The sequence below is a fragment of the Pristiophorus japonicus genome, chromosome 21, assembly GCF_044704955.1.
Source record: "Pristiophorus japonicus isolate sPriJap1 chromosome 21, sPriJap1.hap1, whole genome shotgun sequence".
Classification (NCBI taxonomy): domain Eukaryota; kingdom Metazoa; phylum Chordata; class Chondrichthyes; family Pristiophoridae; genus Pristiophorus; species Pristiophorus japonicus.
This window is the reverse complement of record NC_091997.1, coordinates 31,650,575-31,669,366: the sequence shown is the minus strand read 5'-3', so window position 1 is coordinate 31,669,366 and position 18,792 is coordinate 31,650,575. Positions and strand designations below refer to the sequence as shown.

General features: G+C 48.2%; 1 protein-coding gene across 1 annotated transcript in view; it reads left to right on the top strand.

The window, feature by feature from the left end:
• The first annotated feature begins 16,772 nt into the window (after nt 1-16,772).
• The window catches only part of socs7 (suppressor of cytokine signaling 7), a 105,775-nt gene continuing 103,755 nt past the window's right edge, over nt 16,773-18,792 (top strand). The window contains exon 1 of the mRNA XM_070863911.1: nt 16,773-18,190. Coding sequence (XP_070720012.1) covers nt 17,037-18,190 — 1,154 coding nt within the window. The 5' untranslated portion in view covers nt 16,773-17,036. The remainder of the gene's footprint in view (nt 18,191-18,792) is intronic.

Genomic DNA, 18,792 nt, shown 5'->3' with positions numbered 1-18,792 from the left:
TTTTAGGTAGCCTGTAGATTGACTGAGAAAGATGAGGAGTTGCGCAGTGTTAAGATCATTGCGGGGGAGGGGGGAGTGGGGAGAGAGTCGGTGATGGTACAAGGACCCTTGATTTCGCGAGGTGGAGGATGTAGGGAGATGGAGCAATGTGTAAGATGGCATACTTGGAGCTTACAAAGAACAAGAGAAGAAAGGGAGATAGCATTTAGCCATTTTCCTGAGATTCACAAAATTCACAAACAACACAACACTGGCAGGTGATCCTGAGAGATGGGCAGGTCTAGGATGTGAACTTGCAACCATCTGTTTGGGAGGCAGAGAGTTTACCCCCCCTGTCGTACTGGGAACACTCAGGAATCCTGACTTTCATTTTTAGTACTGTTTAAACAGCTGGTGATGACTAGTAAGTATGCCGGTATATTTCTTGACTGTTTTTGTAGCCCCCCTGTGTAAGCTCAACAATCTCACCTCTGGGTCAGAACGTTGTTGAATATTCGAGTCTGATAGCACAGTCGGAGCTAGGCTGACATTCCAGTGCAGTACTGCAGGAATCTTGCACCTAGTTGGGTGAAGCGTTAAACTGGGGCCCCTGTTGCCTCTTTCTGCTGGTCCAGGTGAATGTCCCTCGGCACTATTCAAAGAAGAGCAGGAGGTTGTCCCAGTGACCTGGTTAACACTCTTTCCTCCACCAACATCGCTCTCCCCCCACCGGCCATTGAATTGACATCCCATTGCTGGTTGAGGAATGGCATGGGTTCAGAATGGCCACTCACTTGTTGGAAAGGTAGCATAGGGCTTATGTTACTGGATTAGTAATCCAGAGGCATGGACTAATGATCCAGAGACGTGAGTTCAAATTCCACCACGGCAGCTGGGTGAGTTTAAATTCAGTTAATTAAATAAAGCTGGAATTAAAAAGCTAGAACCAGTAATGGTGACCATGAAACTACTGGATTGTTGTAAAAACCCATCTGGTTCACTAATGACCTTTAGGGAAGGAAATCTTGCATCCTTACCCAGTCTGGCCTATATGTGACTTCAGACCCACAGCAATGTGGTTGATTCTGAAATGGCCCAGCGAGACACTCAGTTATATCAAACTGTTACCACAAAGTCAGCACTTTGAGAGCACCTTCACCACATGGATTGGCCAGGACACCAGGGAGAACTTCCCTGTTTTTCTTCAAAATAGTGCCATGGGATCTTTTACCTCCACCTGCGAGAGTAGACAGGGCCTCGGTTTAATGTCTCATCCAAGAGACAGCACTTCCGACAGTGCAGCACTCCCTCAGCGCTGTACTGCGAGTGTCAGCCTAGATTTATGTACTCAAGTCCCTGGAGTGAGACTTGAACCCACAACCTTCTGACTCAGAGCTAAGCATGCTGCCCACTGAGCCACAGCTGACAGAGAGGAAGATAAAAGTGTCGTTTCCTTTGTGGTAGTGGAGAAGAAGGACTTGCATCTGAGTTTGTGAAAAAAATGGAGATTAGTAATGAAATGGTCATTAAAAAGTGAAGTCATTGAATATTCATAAGGCAACGGGACAAGATGGAATGCATCCAGGAATACATAATGAAATGAGGGTAGAGTCGGGAGTTGTGGTTAGAAACTTCCTGACATTCATTAAACACATAAGGTAGTTCTAAATTATTAGAAAGGTATTCCAATTTTTAAAAAGGCCAGCAACATAATCCTTGGAATTATCAGCCCATTATATCGACATCTGTTAAAAGAAATATATTTGAGCTTTATATAAAGGAAATAAGAAAATATAACAACAGTCAAGGCAATAATTCCAAATCGACATAAGCTTCTGAAAGGCCGATCGCTGTCTAACAAATGTAATGGAATTCCTTTGAGGATGTAATAGAATTGGATGCATATAATGGTATGGATATTAAATTTCTGATTCTCAGAATGCATTTGATAAGATCAGTCACAAGAGATTTGTGGCTAAAATATGGATAAGAAAGAAAGAAAGACTTGCATTTATATAGCGCCTTTATGACCACTGGACGTCTCAAAGCACTTTACAGCCAATGAAATACTTTTGGAGTGTCGTCACTGTTGTAATGTGGCAGCCAACTTGCACACAGCAAGCTCCCACAAACAGCAATGTGATAATAACCAAATAAACTGTTTTTGTGATGTTGATTGAGGGATAAATATTGGCCCCAGGACACTGGGGATAACTCCCCTGCTCCTCTTCAAAATAATGCCATGAGATGTTTTACATTCACTTGAGAGAACAGACAGGGCCTCAGTTTAACATCACATCCAAAAGACAGCCCCTCCGACACTCCCTCAGCACTGCACAGGAGGGTCAACCTAAATTTATGTGCTCAAGTCCCTGGAGTGGGATTTGAACCCACAACCTTCTGACACAGAGGTGAGAGTGCTGCCCGCAGAGCCACAGCTGAGACTGTATAAATGTGTTACTACATTGGGTAAATAACAGGGAACTACGGGTCGGGGTGATGGCCATCCTAATTGGTCAGGTTTTGACCACAGGCTACAATAAGAACCAGTTCTGGGATCTTTCATGTTTCCGAAACATTTCAATGAATGTAATTAAAAGTTCTGCCTTGCAGCAAGGATGTTCAGAGGATTTCCTGTCATTCGTTTTTATGAACACAAAATAGTGGCGAGCGTGCCTGTGATTTTCCTGGTATCTGTTCCTGATGGATGAGGCTCCGCACAGCAGGTGTGCATTTGTGAAAACCACCATCACAAGCGAATCCATCCAATACAGGTACACGTTCAGTGATCTGCTGCTCCCAACAATGAGCCCCGCTCAAAAGGTAGAGAGAAACCATTCCCATTGGCAGAAGGCTTTGATTGGATAAGCTGGGGTTATTTTCTTTGGAACAGAGGAGGCTGAGGGGAGACCTTATTGAGGTGTGTAAAATTATGAGGGGCCTGGATAGAGTGGATAGGAAGGACCTATTTCCCTTAGAGAAGTCAACAACCAGGGGCATAGATTGAAAGTAATTGGTAGGAGGTTTAGAGGGGATTTGAGGGGGAATGTTTTTCAGCCAGAGGGTGGTGGGGGTCTGGAACTCACTGCCTGAAAGGGTGGTAGAGGCAGAAACCCTCACCACATTTAAAAAGGACTTGGATGTGCACTTGAAGTGCTGTAACCTACAGGGCTATGGACCGAGAGCTAGGATTAGTTTGGATAGCTCTTTGTCAGCCGGCACAGACACAATGGGCAGAAATGGCTTCCTTCCGTGCTGTAAATTTCTATGATTGTATGAAGGGTCGAGAACCAGAGGACACAGATTTAAGACGATTGGCAGAAGAACCAAAGGCAACATGAGGAGAATTTTTTTTTACACAACGAGTGGTTAGGATCTGGAATGCGCTGCCTGAGAGGGTGGTGGAGGCAGACTCAAGTGTGGCTTTCAAAAGAGAATTGGATATGTCTCTGAAAGAAAAAGTTTTGCAGGGCTACGGGGAAAGGGCAGGGAGAGTGGGACTGGCTGAAGTGCTCTTGCAGAGAGCTGGTACGGGCCTCATTCTGTGCTGTAGCCATTCTATGATACTGTGATTCTAAATTGGCGTTATAGCCTTATCTCTGATCCTAAATCCCTTCAAACATTCCCTCCTCCTGGAATTGGCTGTGTTTAGGTAACTGGCCCCCAACCATAGGAGGTACATGGCCTAGTGAGATGTGTACGGTGAGAAAATGCAAGGTAATCCATGCTTAAGAATTTTGAGGAAAAATCGTAGCTGAGCTTAATAAACTGCCCCTTTTTTCATAGAACCCGACCCCACCTCCTCACCTTTGTACCATACCCCTTCTTCTCTTCTATATCCTGAATGCATCTAGTTACCTCTGGACCTTCCTCATGAACTTATTCCACAGCTCTATTACTTTTGGGTTACCTCAGCCTGGCTTCCATTCTGACTCAGAACTTCCTGATGTTTAACTTGTGTCCCTGTGTATTGAACGCTTTCACGAATAGTGAACAATTAGCCTGGTACAACTTTTTCCTAATTCTCTTCATAATCTTGAAAACTTCAAACACGACACATTGAAGTCTCTTTTCAGAAGAAAACAAACTATGCTTCCTTAATGTTTCTTCTTAGCTTAAATTCCTGATACCTAGAATCATCTTTGTTGCCCCTGATCTCCCTGGAAGGTAGCATAATCATCCTATATTTGTTTTTATTCATTCACGGGATGTGGGCGTCGCTGGCAAGGCTGGCATTTATTGCCCATCCCTGATTGCCCTTGAGAAGGTGGTGGTGAGCTCCCTTCTTGAGCCGCTGCAGTCCGTGTGGTGAAGATACTTTCACAGTGTTGTTAGGGAGGGAGTTCCAGGATTTTGACCCAGCGATGATGAAGGAACAGCCGATATATTTCCAAGTCAGGATGGTGTGTGACCTGGAGGGGAACGTGGAGGTGGTGGTGTTCCTGATACGTCCTTACTACACAGTATAAATGCACACGAGGCCCATGCTTGAGAGAAGGTCAGTCTGTGACCTGTCCTTTATTCCTTAGCACTCAAGTGATGAAGGTGGGTGGAGCTTCCCCTTTTATACCTGAAGGTCCAGGTTAGGAGTGTCTCCCACCTAGTGGTCAGTGTTCTCATGGTGTACAACTTAGGTCAGTTTATACATGGGTTACAATGCTGGTTGAATATATGACATCACCTCCCCCCCAAAGTCTTATTGGGATCACAGGTTGAGTCTCTCTGGTGGTTTACGCTCCCTTGTAGAGCGCCTGAGTTGGGGCTCCGGTTGTTGGGCGCTGGTCTGAGTGTCTGCTGTTTGCGGTGCCTCAGGCCTGTCCAGACTGCCCACAGTGACTGGGCTCTCCTCCCTTTGGTTCCAGTGTTCGGTCACCTGTGGTGGAGTGAACTCTATATCGTGTTCTTCCTCTGCTTCTTCTATGGGGTTGCTGAACCTCCTTTTTGTTTGATCCACATGTTTGCGGCAGATTTGTCCATTGGTAAGTTTAACTACCAGAATCGTATTTCCCTCTTTGGCAACCACAGTGCCTGCGAGCCATTTGGGCCCTGCAGCGTAGTTGAGGACAAAAACAGGATCATTTACATCAATACATCGCGCCCTCGCATTCCTGTCATGGTAGTGATATTGTGACTGACGCCTGCTCTCGACAATTTCTTTCATGGTGGGGTGTATAAGGGATAATCGGGTTTTGAGCGTCCTTTTCATTAGTAGCTCTGCGGGTGGAACCCCTGTGAGCGAGTGTGGTCGGGATCTATAGGCCAACAGGAGGCGTGATAAGCGGGTTTGTCGGGAACCCCCTTGGAATCTGAGCATCCCCTGTTTGATTATCTGCACTGCTCGTTCTGCCTGGCCGTTTGAGGCCGGCTTGAACGGTGCCATTCTAACATGGTTAATTCCATTGCCTGCCATGAAGTCCTGGAATTCAGTGCTTGTGAAGCACGGGCCATTGTCGCTGACCAAGATGTCCGGTAGACCGTGGGCGGCGAACATTGCCCGTAGACTTTCTACAGTGGCAGAGGATGTGCTTGAATTTAAAATGTCACACTCGATCCATTTGGAGTAGGCGTCTACTACAACCAAAAACATTTTCCCCATGAAAGGACCTGCGTAGTGCACATGGATGCGTGACCAATGCTTGGCGGGCCATGGCCAGGGGCTAAGGGGGGCTTCCCTGGGCGCATGGCCCAGCTGGGCACACGTGTTGCACCTGCGAACACAAAGTTCCAGATCTGCGTCTATCCCTGGCCACCAAACGTGTGACCTGGCAATTGCCTTCATTGTGACAATGCTCGGGTGCCCATTGTGGAGTTCTCTGATGAACACCTCTCTGCCCATCTGGGGCATGACTACGCGGTTTCCCCACAGTAGGCAATCGGCCTGAATCAAGAGTTCATCCTTGCGCCTGTGAAATGGTTTAAATTTCTCAGGGCATGCCCTGTTCATGGCTGCCCAGTCCCCATTCAGGACACATTTCTTGACTAGAGACAATAGCAGGTCTCTATTTGTCCAGACTTTAATCTGACGGGCTGTCACGGGTGAGCCTTCGCTTCCGAAAGCTTCAACAGCCATGACCATCTCAGCAGCATGCTCGGTAGCCCACTCAGTGGTGGCTAGTGGGAGCCTGCTGAGTGCATCGGCGCAGTTTTCGGTGCCCGGTCTGTGCCGAATTGTGTAGTCATAGGCAGCTAACGTGAGTGCCCACCTCTGTATGCGGGCCGATGCATTTGCATTTATGGCCTTGTTGTCGGCCAAAAGGGATGTTAGGGGTTTGTGATCTGTCTCCAGCTCAAATTTCCTGCCAAACAGGTACTGGTGCATTTTCTTTACCGCATATACACATGCGAGCGCCTCCTTTTCTACCATCCCGTAGCCCCTTTCTGCCTGGGACAGACTCCTGGAGGCATAAGCTACCGGCTGTAACTGACCCTTGGCATTGACATGCTGCAACACACACCCGACACCATAGGACGACACATCGCACGTTAACACAAGTTTCTTACATGGGTCATATAACGTTAACAGATTGTTGGAACATAACAAATTGCGTGCTCTATTAAAAGCCCTTTCCTGGCTGTCCCCCCAGACCCATTCGCGACCTTTGCATAGGAGCACGTGTAGCGGCTCGAGCAGCGTGCTCAATTTGGGAAGAAAGTTACCAAAATAGTTCAGGAGCCCCAGGAACGAACGCAGCTCCGTCATGTTACGGGGTCTGGGTGCTCTCTGGATCGCTTCCGTCTTGGATGCAGTAGGGCTGATCCCGTCTGCTGCTACCCTCATCCCCAGGAATTCTACCTCTGGAGCTAGGAAGACGCACTTCGCCTTTTTCAGTCGCAGACCTACCCGGTCCAGTCTGCGTAGCACCTCCTCCAGGTTGTGGAGGTGTTCTTCAGTATCATAACCCGTAATGAGGATGTCATCCTGAAAAACCACCGTCCCTGGAATCGACTTGAGGAGGCTTTCCATATTTCGTTGGAAGATCACGGCGGCCGAGCGAATCCCGAACGGACATCTGTTGTACTCAAACAACCCCTTGTGTGTCATGATGGTGGTCAGCTTCTTCGACTCACTCGCCAGCTCCTGGATCATGTAAGCTGAGGTCAGGTCCAATTTTGAAAAAAGTTTGCCACCGGATAGTGTCGCAAAGAGGTCCTCCGCTCTCGGTAGCGGGTACTGCTCTTGGAGTGACACCCGATTGATGGTGGCCTTGTAATCGCCACATATCCTGACCGACCCATCCGCCTTGAGCACCGGCACAATCGGGCTCGCCCAGTCACTGAATTCGACTGGCGAGATGATGCCTTCCCTCAACAGGCGGTCCAATTCGACTTCTATCCTTTCCCGCATCACGTACGGCACCGCTCTGGCCTTGTGGTGTACTGGTCTGGCGTCCGGGTTTATGTGAATCACTACCTTGGCCCCCATGAAAGTGCCAATGCCGGGTTGAAATAATGAGTCAAATTTGTCCAGGACCTGTGAGCATGATACTCGCTCCACAGAAGAAATTGCATTGACATCGCTCCATTTCCAGTTCATGACAGCAAGCCAACTCCTCCCCAGTAGTGCGGGACCGTCCCCTGGGACAATCCAGAGTGGCAACCTATTCTCCGAATCTTTGTGGGTCACGACTACCGTGGCGCTGCCTAGCACCGGAATGATCTGCTTTGTGTAAGTCCGTAGCTGTGCGTCAATCGGCGATAATTTTGGTCTCCTGGCCTTGGATGCCCACAACTTTTCGAACTGTTTGATACCCATCAGGGACTGGCTGGCACCCGTGTCTAACTCCATTGATACTGGGATGCCATTGAGGAGCACTTTCATTATTATCGGTGGCGTCCTGGTGTATGAACTGTATACGTGCTCCACATGAACTCGCTGAACTTCAGCTTCCAGCGATTTCCCCCAGTGTCCATTTCTGCAATTTCTGCAGGTATTTTGCTCATCTCTGCAAACTCCGGCTGAATGTATGCCTCCACGCCTCCAGCATGAGTTGCGGTTTGAAACAAAAGGTCCCTTGCCAGTCGATCGTCCCTGACTGCCCCTGTTATTGTCCTTGAGTGCACCATTAACAGGTGTTGATGGCCCCATTACTGGCCGCATTGTCCCTTGCAATGGCGTGAATCGCTGTTCAGCTTGCCATTGTTTCTGTCGAACTCCCCCTCTGGGTTCGACTACATTTTGGGGCATGCCTGACTGCCCTTGTCTGCCTGGAGAACTGTGTGCTGCTTTAACAATATTGAATCTCTGTCCCAACCATTCCTTAACACAGTACCTCTTGTCTGTTCTGCTAGTGGCCATGCTCGCGTGGTTTAAATCCCAGTTTCTTGTCGCCATTGATACGTCCTTACTACACAGTATAAATGCACACGAGGCCCATGCTTGAGAGGTGGTCAGTCTGTGACCTGTCCTTTATTCCTTAGCACTCAAGTGATGAAGGTGGGTGGAGCGTCCCCTTTTATACCTGAAGGTCCAGGTTAGGAGTGTCTCCCACCTAGTGGTCAGTGTTCTCACGGTGTACAACTTCGGTCAGTTTATACATGGGTTACAATGCTGGTTGAATACATGACAGTTCCCATGCGCCTGCTGCCCTTGTCCTTCTAAGTGGTTGAGGTCGCGGGTTTGGGAGGTACTGCTGAAGAAGCCTTGGCGAGTTGCTGCAGTGCATCTTGTCAATGGTACACACTGCAGCCACGGTGCGCCGGTGGTGGAGGGAGTGACTGATGAAGGTGGTGGATGGGGTGCCAACCAAGCGGGCTGCTTTGTCCTGGATGGTGTTGACCTTCTTGAGTACTGATGGAGCTGCACTCATCCAGGCAAGTGGAGAGTATTCCATCACACTCCTGACTTGTGCCTTGTAGATGGTGGAAAGGCTTTGGGGAATCAGGAGGTGAGACACTCGCTGCAGAATACCCAGCCTCTGACCTGCTCTTGTAGCCACAGTATTTATGTGACTGGTCCAGTTAAGTGACAGGAAATGTAAACTGTACTCCGTTTGGGTTTTAACCAGTGTCATAAAGCAGCAACACATTCTCTCTAAGCACTCGGCCTGTTTACTGTAGTCAATCACTGTGCTGATAATTTTCCCCAATAATCCCTAGGTCTCTTTCTTGATCAGAACCATCAAAAGATAGCCAAGTAAAGATACAGGCTCACCTCCTGCCTCCTCGTCACAAAGAAGAACTGTAACACAAGAGTGCTTTGATGGAAAGAAATAAAATCTGATTTTAAATATTATAAGAAACAAAAGGTAGATATGATTTGGAGTGGAAGGTGAGAGAGAGAGAGAGAGAGAGAGAGAGAGAATGAACTTGCATTGATGTAGTGTCCTTCACAAACCTCAGGACATCCCAAAGGGCTTCACTGACAATTAATTATCTTTCAAGTATAGTCGCTGTTTTGTAAACAAACTGTAGTGGTCTCCAGGGGTCCTGTTGACATCCATAACCTTTTGAGTTTCATTCCATCAGTGCAGGATGCTATCTGAAGCTCTTGCGGGGGCGTGATAACCTCCCAACATGCCCCAAACCGTTCTATAATCCACATTTTGAATTCTGGTGAAAATATGTTATTAATATGGGCTGCAGCTATTTTTAATTCAGAGTCAAATCAACAACTGGAATTGCCTCTTATCTGAACCCTTGGGCCAGTGATAGGTCCAGGAAAACTCCAGTATCCCTGGGCTGATTGGATTTGTTTGTATTCAGCTCACATGCTATGACAGACAAATAAATAATATGATGGTAATAAAGCTCCTCTGACAAGGACCAGTGTTAGTGCTGTCATAATGTAGTACAGTTGCTGGTCCGGCAACAACTCAATTTAAAAATTATCATCCTTGTTTTCAAATCCCTCCATGGCCTCGACCCTCCATAGCTCCATAACCTCCTCCAGCCCTACAACCCTCTGACATCTCTGCACTCCTCCAATTCTGCCCTCTTAAGCATCCCTGATTATAATCGCTCCACCATTGGTGGCCGTGCCTTCAGCTGCCTGGGCCTTAAGCTGTGGAACTCCCTCCCTAAACCTTTCTGCCTCTCTACCTCTCTTTTCTTCTTTAAGATGTTCCTTAAAACCTGCCTCTTTGAGCAAGCTTTATGGTCACCTGTCCCAATATCTCCTCGAGTGGCTCGGTGCCAAATTTTGTCTGATAACGTTCCCGTGAAGCGCTTTGGGACGTTTTACATCGCTGAATATAAGTTGTTGTTGTTATTGTATTCTAGACTTCTCTTGTCCTCGAAGGCACTGCAGACTCACACAGAGGTAGCTGAGCCAATATGCCCAAAAACTAACTGCGCTCAGTTAATGTGGCCAGCTAGCTGATTTCAACTGGGACAACAGTAGGAACTTGGGAATTGTGCCTGTTATCGCAGGGAAGGGCAATAGAATCCTGAGTTCCTGATCAGTGTCCGGTGCCCGATACTAGACTCCCGAAACAAGCACTCTACTCCAACCTACGTCACGACAGGCGAGCCCCAGGAGGGCAGAGAAAACCCTTCAAGGACACCCTCAAAGCCTCCTTGAAAAAATTTAACATCCCCACTGACTCTTGGGAATCCCTGGCCCAAGACTGCTCAAAGTTGAGGAGAAGCATCCGGGAAGGCAAGCCTGAGCAACAGCAGCCATAATATTATTAGATTCAACTAAATTAGCCAGAGCAAAGTTTCTGAAAACTTAATGCTCATTCCAATCTTCAAGAGGATCAGATTTATACAGCTGACAGAAGATTTGGATCAGGTCGATTGAGCAGTCCTACAAGGCATAGACATTACCAACACAGAAGCAAAGTGTAATATAGAATTGAAAAGCAGAGAAGTTACATTAGCCTTGCAGAGAAGCTTGGTTAGACAACACTTGGAGTACAGTGCACTGTTCTATTCTCCATATTACAAAAAGGATATAGAGCACTGGAGAAGATGCTCAAAAAGATTCACAAGGGTGATACCCGAACTGAGAGGGTATATTTGTCAGGAAAGATTGAACTGGCTGGGAATTGTTTCTCTAGAAAAGAGACGGCTGAGAAGTGACCTGATAGCAGTTTTTAAGATTATGAAACCATTTGATAGGGTAGACGTAGAGAAGATGCTTCCACTTGTGGGGGAGACCAAAACTAGGGGCCATAAATATAAGACAGTCACCAATAAATCCAATAAGGAATTCAGGAGAAACTTCTTTACCCAGAGAGTGGTGAGAATGTGGAACTCGCTGCCACAGGGAGTGGTTGAAGCAAACAGCATAGATGCGTTTCAGGGGAAGCTAGATAAACAAATGAGGGAGAAAGGAATAGCGGGCCATGCTGATAGGTTATGTTATGGGACTAGTAATCCAGAGGCCTAAACTACTAATCTGGTAACGTGAGTCTAAATCCCACCATGCTATCTGGGGAGTTTAAATTCAATTAATTAAAGCTGGAATTTAAAAAAAAAAGCTGGTATGGTGACCATGTAACTACCGGATTGCTGTAAAAACCCATTAATGTCCTTTAGGGAAGGAAATCTGCCGTCCTTACTCGGTCTGGCCTGTATGTGACTCCAGGCCCACCGCAATGTGGTTGACTCTTAACTGCCCTCTGAAATAGCTCACCACCAACCTTCTCAAGGGCAATAAATGCTGACTTTCTCAGCGACGCCCATATCCCGTGACTGATTATTTTTTTTAAATGCACAAGGAGGCTGTATACACCCCTACAAGGGCACAAGCTTAAGCAAAGCCAAAGTTGGCGAATGGATTATGTGTAAGGATAAATCAGCGCAAAATACTTTCAAAGATTGGGCCTTTATTGCAAGGGGGATAGAGTATAAAGGTAGGGAAGTCTTGCTACAACTGTACAGGATGTTGGTGAGATCACACCTGGAGTACTGCGTACAGTTTTGGTCTCCTTATTTAAGGAGGGATATGCTTGCATTGGAGGCAGTTCAGAGAAGGTTCACGAGGTTGATTCCTGAGATGAAGGGGTTGTCTTATGAGGAAGGGTTGAGCAGTTTGGGCCTGTACTCATTGGAGTTTAGAAGAATGAGAGCTGATCTTATTGAAACGTATAAGATTCTGAGGGGGCTCGACAGGGTAGATGCAGAGAGGATGTCTCCCCTCATGGTGGAATCTAGAACTAGGGACATAGATTCAGAATAAGAGGTCGCCCATTTAAAATGGAAATGAGGAGGAATTTCTTCTCTCAGAGGATCGGGAATCTTTGGAATTCTCTACCCCAGAGACCTGTTGAGGCTGGGTCCTTGAATACATTTGAGGTAGAGATAGACAGATTTCTGAGCAATGGGGGAGTCAAGGGTTATAGGGAACGGGCAGGAAAGTGGAGTTGAGGCCAAGATAAAATCAGCCATGATCTTATTGAATGGTGGAGCAGGCTCGAGGGGCCAGATGGCCGACTCCTGCTCCTATTTCTTATGTTCTTATAAAAGAAAATAGTTTTCAGGAGAACAGGGGTAGGTAGCAAGCTCAGCTGAAGGCTAAAAGAGCTACTGTTGGAGTAGCCAAAACTGGAGGAAGAAAATAGTGGATAATTGTGTTAGGAATAGCAATTTTTTTTAGCTGTGTTAGGAGTCAGAGAAGCATAAAGAGCAGGTTGAAGGATCACTCAGGGGAGATCCAGGTCAAGTGCCAGGATATGGCAGAAGTTTCAAACCGTTACTTTGCATCAGTCTTCCGTGCAAAAGAGAATGCGAAGTTACCAATAACACATTGTACAGCTGACTGTAAATTACAAGGTATCACAGTGGATGTGCATGGAATAAAGCGTCTCAGGACCTGACGGTTTTTGCCTGAGGACACTCAAAGAAAGGGGGTCTGTTCCCTGCGAGCCCCTCGCTCGTATATTAGGAGCGGAGGAGTGCAGCCCAGTGTGGAGGCCCCGACCTGTGTGAGAACACCAGCGGCAGGTCAGGGCCATAAAAGGAGTGGAGGTGAGCGGCCCAGGAGCAACGTGGAGACGTACTACTCCAGGGAGCGGGTGCAGGAGGGCGATATCAGCAAAGAGTGACGTCATCAAGGTCCAGGTCGGTGATTGGAGCGTGGGCAGATACAGCGAGAGACTGTGCAGGGATGTGATCGTGGCCCAGGGGAGGCGGGAGTTCAGGGCCAGGGTCCCAGGGGCAGCATGGGCCAGCCCACACTGCGATATGTGTGCGCACTGGGTCCATGCAGCAGAGCTGGTCTCCAGTCATCCTGGGTAATCCTTGCCACTGGACCAAGACCTAGCTCTGTCAAGCCCGTGTGGTGGCTGGTGTGCAACCGTCACCACGCGTTAAAAATATCCACGCACAGGCATCTTCCACCCTTCAACATGTAGTTCGGGTCCTTCATTCGAAACACTTGTGAACTCATCCTTTTTTGGCGTGGAAGCAAGTCATCCTCGTTTCAAGGGAGCGCCTATGATGACAATGATATTTAACAGCTTACTGTGGTCTGGGATTGTCCCATGGACTGGAGGGAGGGCTGTGTGGTGCCAGTATTCAAAAAAGGGCAACAGATCTGAGCTAGGAAATTGTGTCAGCCGTGGCTCAGTGGGTAGCACCTTCGCTGCTGGGATCAGAAGGTTGTGGGTTCAAGTCCCACTCCATTGAATGGTGGACCAGGCTCGAGGGGCCGTACAGCCTACTCCTGGTCCAATTTCTTATGTTCTTATGAGCCACATCCCAGCATGACTTTGCACCTTCGGGGGAGGGAAGAAAATAAGGAGTCATTTTTTTCATTACAGTAGAAGTGAGACCAAGTGATTCTGCTTTTCAGGTTTATTTTTCTGCTTGCTTTCTATTTTCATAAAGGATCCTGTGAGCTGCTGAGTTTTTGCCTCCTGGGTTGGGTATTGATTGTGACATAATTTCCTGCGTACAGTAGCTTTTATTGTGTTATCTGCCTTTCTGTATTTTATTTTTGTGGGCTTTTGTCCAGCTTTTCACATTACAGTTTATGTATTCATGGTTTGCATTTTCAGCCCACTGCGAAGGCAACATTTCTCATCTCACATTATTACTTTGCAACAACCAAAAAAATATTAGAAACGTCAAACTCCATAGATGTGAATTTAATGAAAATAATGCCATCTATTTTGAGAATGTTTTAATTTTGTCGTAACCCTAGACATGAGCTTGGTGTCTCTTAAGTCTCCTCCTACTACACAACTTGATTTTGTTTAAGCCAGATATATTCTTTCCCCTGAAATTTCTCCTCTCCTCTGCATTTCCTCTCTTCTTCTCCCTTCCCATCCCCTAACCTCTTCTCCTCTAACCTCTCCTCTCCCCTCACTTCTCCTCTCCTCTCTCTACTTCCCTCCTCTTTCCCCTGCTCTCCTCTGCCCTCCCATCCTCTCTCCTCCTCTTCTCTACCCTCTCCGCTCCTCTCATCACTCCTCTCCCCTCACCTCTAGCTCGCGTTGGGTACGGTTCTGTTGGCAACTGCCACCTTCATGTCCCTCTCCCAAGTGCCCACCCATTATGTGTGCACGTAGACAGTGAGGGTTAAACATTCCCCTGCGATACCGGGGTATAGGTTCTCAGTAGGGCAGAAACCCCTGCCATACAATTGAACACGAGCTGCTCGTGCATTTCTGTCCAATCCTTTTAGTCTCGCCTCAATCAAGTCAATTAATTGGAAATAGTTTTTATCTAAATCACCCGCCTTACACTTTATTGCCTTCCTCTCCTACTTTCCCCCTAGTTTTTGGCATTGTCAAGGAGACGATATCTTATTCCTGGGAAATGGGAACCTCTTTTTTGTTTCGAGTCCTCAGTCTCAGTCTGACACCCTCCCAGGACAGGCAGAGCAGGGTTACACAAACCTGACTTCATCCAAACTCGGCAGCCCGTGTCCTAACTCGCACCAAGTCCCGCTCCCCCATCACCCCCTGTGCTCGCTGCCCCGTGTCCTAACTCGCACCAAGTTCCGCTCCCCCATCATCCCCTGTGCTCGCTGCCCCGTGTCCTAACTCGCACCAAGTCCCACTCCCCCTGCTTGCTGACCTAAGTTGACTTCCGGTCTGGAGTCCTTGTTTTCAAATCCCTCTGTGGCCTCGCCCCTCCCTATCTCTGTAACCTCCCCCAGCCCTCCCAGATCTCTGTACTCTTCCAATTCTAGCCTCTTGTACATTCCTAGTTTTCTTTGCTCCACCACTGGTTGCCGTGCCTTCAGTTGCCTAGCCCCTAAGCACTGGAATTCTCTCCCTAAACCTCTCCGCCTCTCTCTCCTCATTCAAGATGCTCCTTAAAACCTACCTCTTTGACCAAGGTTTTTGGCACCTATCCTAATATCTCCTTATGTGGCTCAGTGCCAAATTTTGTTTGCTAACGCTCCTGATAAGCACCTTGGGATGTTCTACTACATAAAGGCGCTATATAAATGCAAGTTTGATGTTGTTTACCTGCAGAGCAAAGTTCCTGCTATTCTGACTCAGAACATGCCATGGCTCCAATGTCAGTATAACACCCTCTACTGCACCATTCTCCACAATAGCCTTCCCGAGGAAATCAGCCGACTTAGTTTTACACCCTGGTGCCTGGACCGTTGGGTAAGTATTGGACTTGGACTGGCTGAATCCATTTTAAGGGGCCTCCTAATAGCCAGTAGGCAGAGATTCCCCTCCCATCACTGTGCTAGATTCAAATTCAGGTCCTCAAGGTGACTGGCTTGCCTGAAATCACCTGTGCCATTCCTATCATGTTTTATTTTAAATTCCCAGTAATGTGTAAAAATTAAAATATGATAGGTAATTTCCTTTAAAATATACGAACAAAATTTTGTGCAACATATAGAGAGAATATTAAAAAAAGGTCTACAACTAATTAAATACAATACCCAGGATACTCGAGACACATCTATTGTATCTCTCGTTCATCTTAGTTATATGTGTGCTAACTTGTACCAGGTCCCGCTCACCCATCACCTCTGTGCTCGCTGACCTACATTGTCTCCCAGTTAAGCAAGCCTCAATTTTAAAGTTTTCATCCTTGTTTTCAAATCCCTCCATGGCCTTGCCCCTCCCTATCTCTGTACCCTCCTCCAGCCCCACAACCGTCCGCCTCCCCCCCCGCCCCCCAAGATATCTGCGCTCCTCCAATTCTGCCCTCTTGAGCATCCCCGATTTCCATTGCTCCACCATTGCTGGCAGTGCCGAGATCCTAAGCTCTAGAACTCCCTCCCTAAACCTCTGCCTCTCCACCTCTCTTTCCTCATTCAAGATGCTTCTTACAACCCATCTCTTTGACCAAGCTTTTGATCACCTGCCCTAATATCTCATGTGGCTAGGTGCCAATTTTTTAAATCTCATAATACTCCTGTGAAGACGTTTGACTACATTAAAAGCGCTATATAAATACACGTTATTGTTAAAGATGTTATATAAATACAAGTTGTTGTTGTATGTTTGAAGGGGAGCGTTCCCTGCCTGATTTGTAACAAGGCTGTATAGGAGTTAAGACCCTGTGCCAGCCTGCAGTGTAGACAAAATGTAGAACAGTTTTAAATATGACCTTTCATCTCAGCCGGAAATCCGTTTTATGTTGGTTGAAAGCACCTAATATCTTTTGGAGCATGCATTTAATTTTAATATATATATATATATATGTGTGTGTGTGTGAGAAATTTTGTTTGAAATATAAATGTTTATTGCAGAAGCTTGTGGTTTGGAGATTTGCCCGTGCTGTTTTCTGGAACAAGCAGGGCGCTATTGACCTTTGCAATGCACAGAACGTCAGCACTGAGCCGGGGAGGAGACTGCATTGAATTTGCGGAAGTAGCAGCGGGTGTGGCTTCAAAAAAACACACACACACACACAACCTGAGCTGTTGTAGCAAGATTTTTTTTGGTGTTGCTGCCTTCGCGCGTGTGTGTGTTGTTGCAAAATGCTGAGTCCCGGCTGCAGCAGACTGGAGCGGGGCAGACCAGCTGTGGAGCAGGGAGCCTGCATGGGAATTGTTGCCAAGTGCTAGCTGGATGGCGAGAGGGCTCGGAAAAAGGTGCAAGTGGCGGATAAATAGTTAATGCAGGAATCATTCGGCTGCAGAAAACACACACACAAGGCACACACACACACATAGCCAACGTGCAGCGGTGATGATGAATGGGCAAGCTGCGGCGGATCTGGTGCTGCTGCATGTTGTGGCTCCGGCTCCGGCTCCGGGGCCGGGTCTGGAGGACAGGGAACCCGGCAGCGCTCCGGCAGCCAAGCCCTTTGATGGGAGCAGCAGCCGCCGCCGCCACCACCACCACCACCACCACCGGGGGCCCGCCACATTGTTGCAAGATGCCGGCTGGAAACTGCAACACTTGGACTTCCCCGCAACAAAAGGATCGCGCCCGCAGCTGATGGTGTTCGGCAACCTGGTGGGGCAGGAGCCGGAGAGCCGGGCTACGGCGGCTGGAGGTGGAGGTGGAGGGGATGGGCTACCCCCGGACTTGTGCCCCCGGCACCGGGGCTGCTGCTGCTGCTCTTACCGGGCAGCCCGGCAAGGACACACCGGCTGGGGGCAGCAGGAGGAGGAGGAGGGAGGTGAGAGGGTCTTCCAGCTGGCCCAGGACTTCCAAGACTTCAGGGTGGGCGAGTGGGCAGGGGAGCCGGGCTGCCAGTGCTCGGGGCCTGGAGCCTCGTCGTCCTCGTCCTCCTCCTCCACCTCCTCCCACAGCCCCCGCCGCCTGGCCGAGGAGACCAGCGATGCGGTGCTGGTGCTGGAAGGCGTCGAGCATGGAGATGCTGGCATTCGGGATCTGGACATCAACACTTGCTTAGAGACCGAGGAGGAGGAGAGTGCAGACTGCCAGATGCACCCAAAGGCACTGGGATTGCACCTGGCCCCAGCCCAGGACAGCGCCAGCCCCGGGGCTAGTAGCAGGCTCTGCCCCCATGGAAGCTGCACTCCGCCAGACCTGCCCCCGGGCGCCCGGCCCTCGGTGGATTCCGGCAGCAGTAGCGGTTCCCCCCAGCAGCCAGAGGACCGAGAGAGCCTGGAGCTGCGCAAGGTGAGGGTGGCCAGGTGCTCCAGCTCGCCCAGCACCACCTCCAGGGAGGGCGAGGGGGACAAGCTGCCCTGGCGCCTGCCCAACAAGTCCCGCAAGAGTTCGCTGAAAACCCGACTCAGCAAGCTCTTTCGAACTAAAAGCTGCAACGGGGCAAGTGACGCCGGAGCGAAACGACATTCAATGGACATGGACACCTCGGTTGGATGCCTAGTGGAGATGTCGAAATTGCAAGAGGGTTATGACATGAGAAGGTATCAGTTCTCGTTTTATATTTTATCTGTTTTTAGAAGAGAGACTGTTTAAGCTATATTCTTACACCTGGTAAACCAGAGCATACCATTGTATAATGTTAGTAAAGTGTACCGATGGGGGTGTGAAATTCTGACACTGTGTCCAGGCGAAAATCACCAGGCTGTACAGTTGTGGATTTTAGTCCTTGTAAGCTTGATTTGTGTATGGACAGAGCCCTCTGAGTTATGTACCTCTACATTGAAGTTTCACTGGCTGCAGGTCCATCACTGGGAGAGGTGACAGTGATGGGGGCAATTTGAGGTCATGAACAAAAAGTATCACCAAAAAAGAGTGTAGCACAACATCAAATTGTATTGTCTTAAAGTTTGATTTTTCCTACAATGTAATTGTAGCAATGCCCTAAATCAGTTCAAAATCATGATTAGTTTTGATGGAGTAAATGGGGAGAAGCTGCTCTCGTGGCAGGAGGGCTGGTAACCGGAGGGCACAGATTTAAGGTGGTTGGCAAAAGAACCAGAAGTGAAATGAAACATTTATTACACAGCGAGTTGTTGTGATCCGGAATGCCTGCCTGACAGGGCAGTGGGAGCAGATTCAGTAA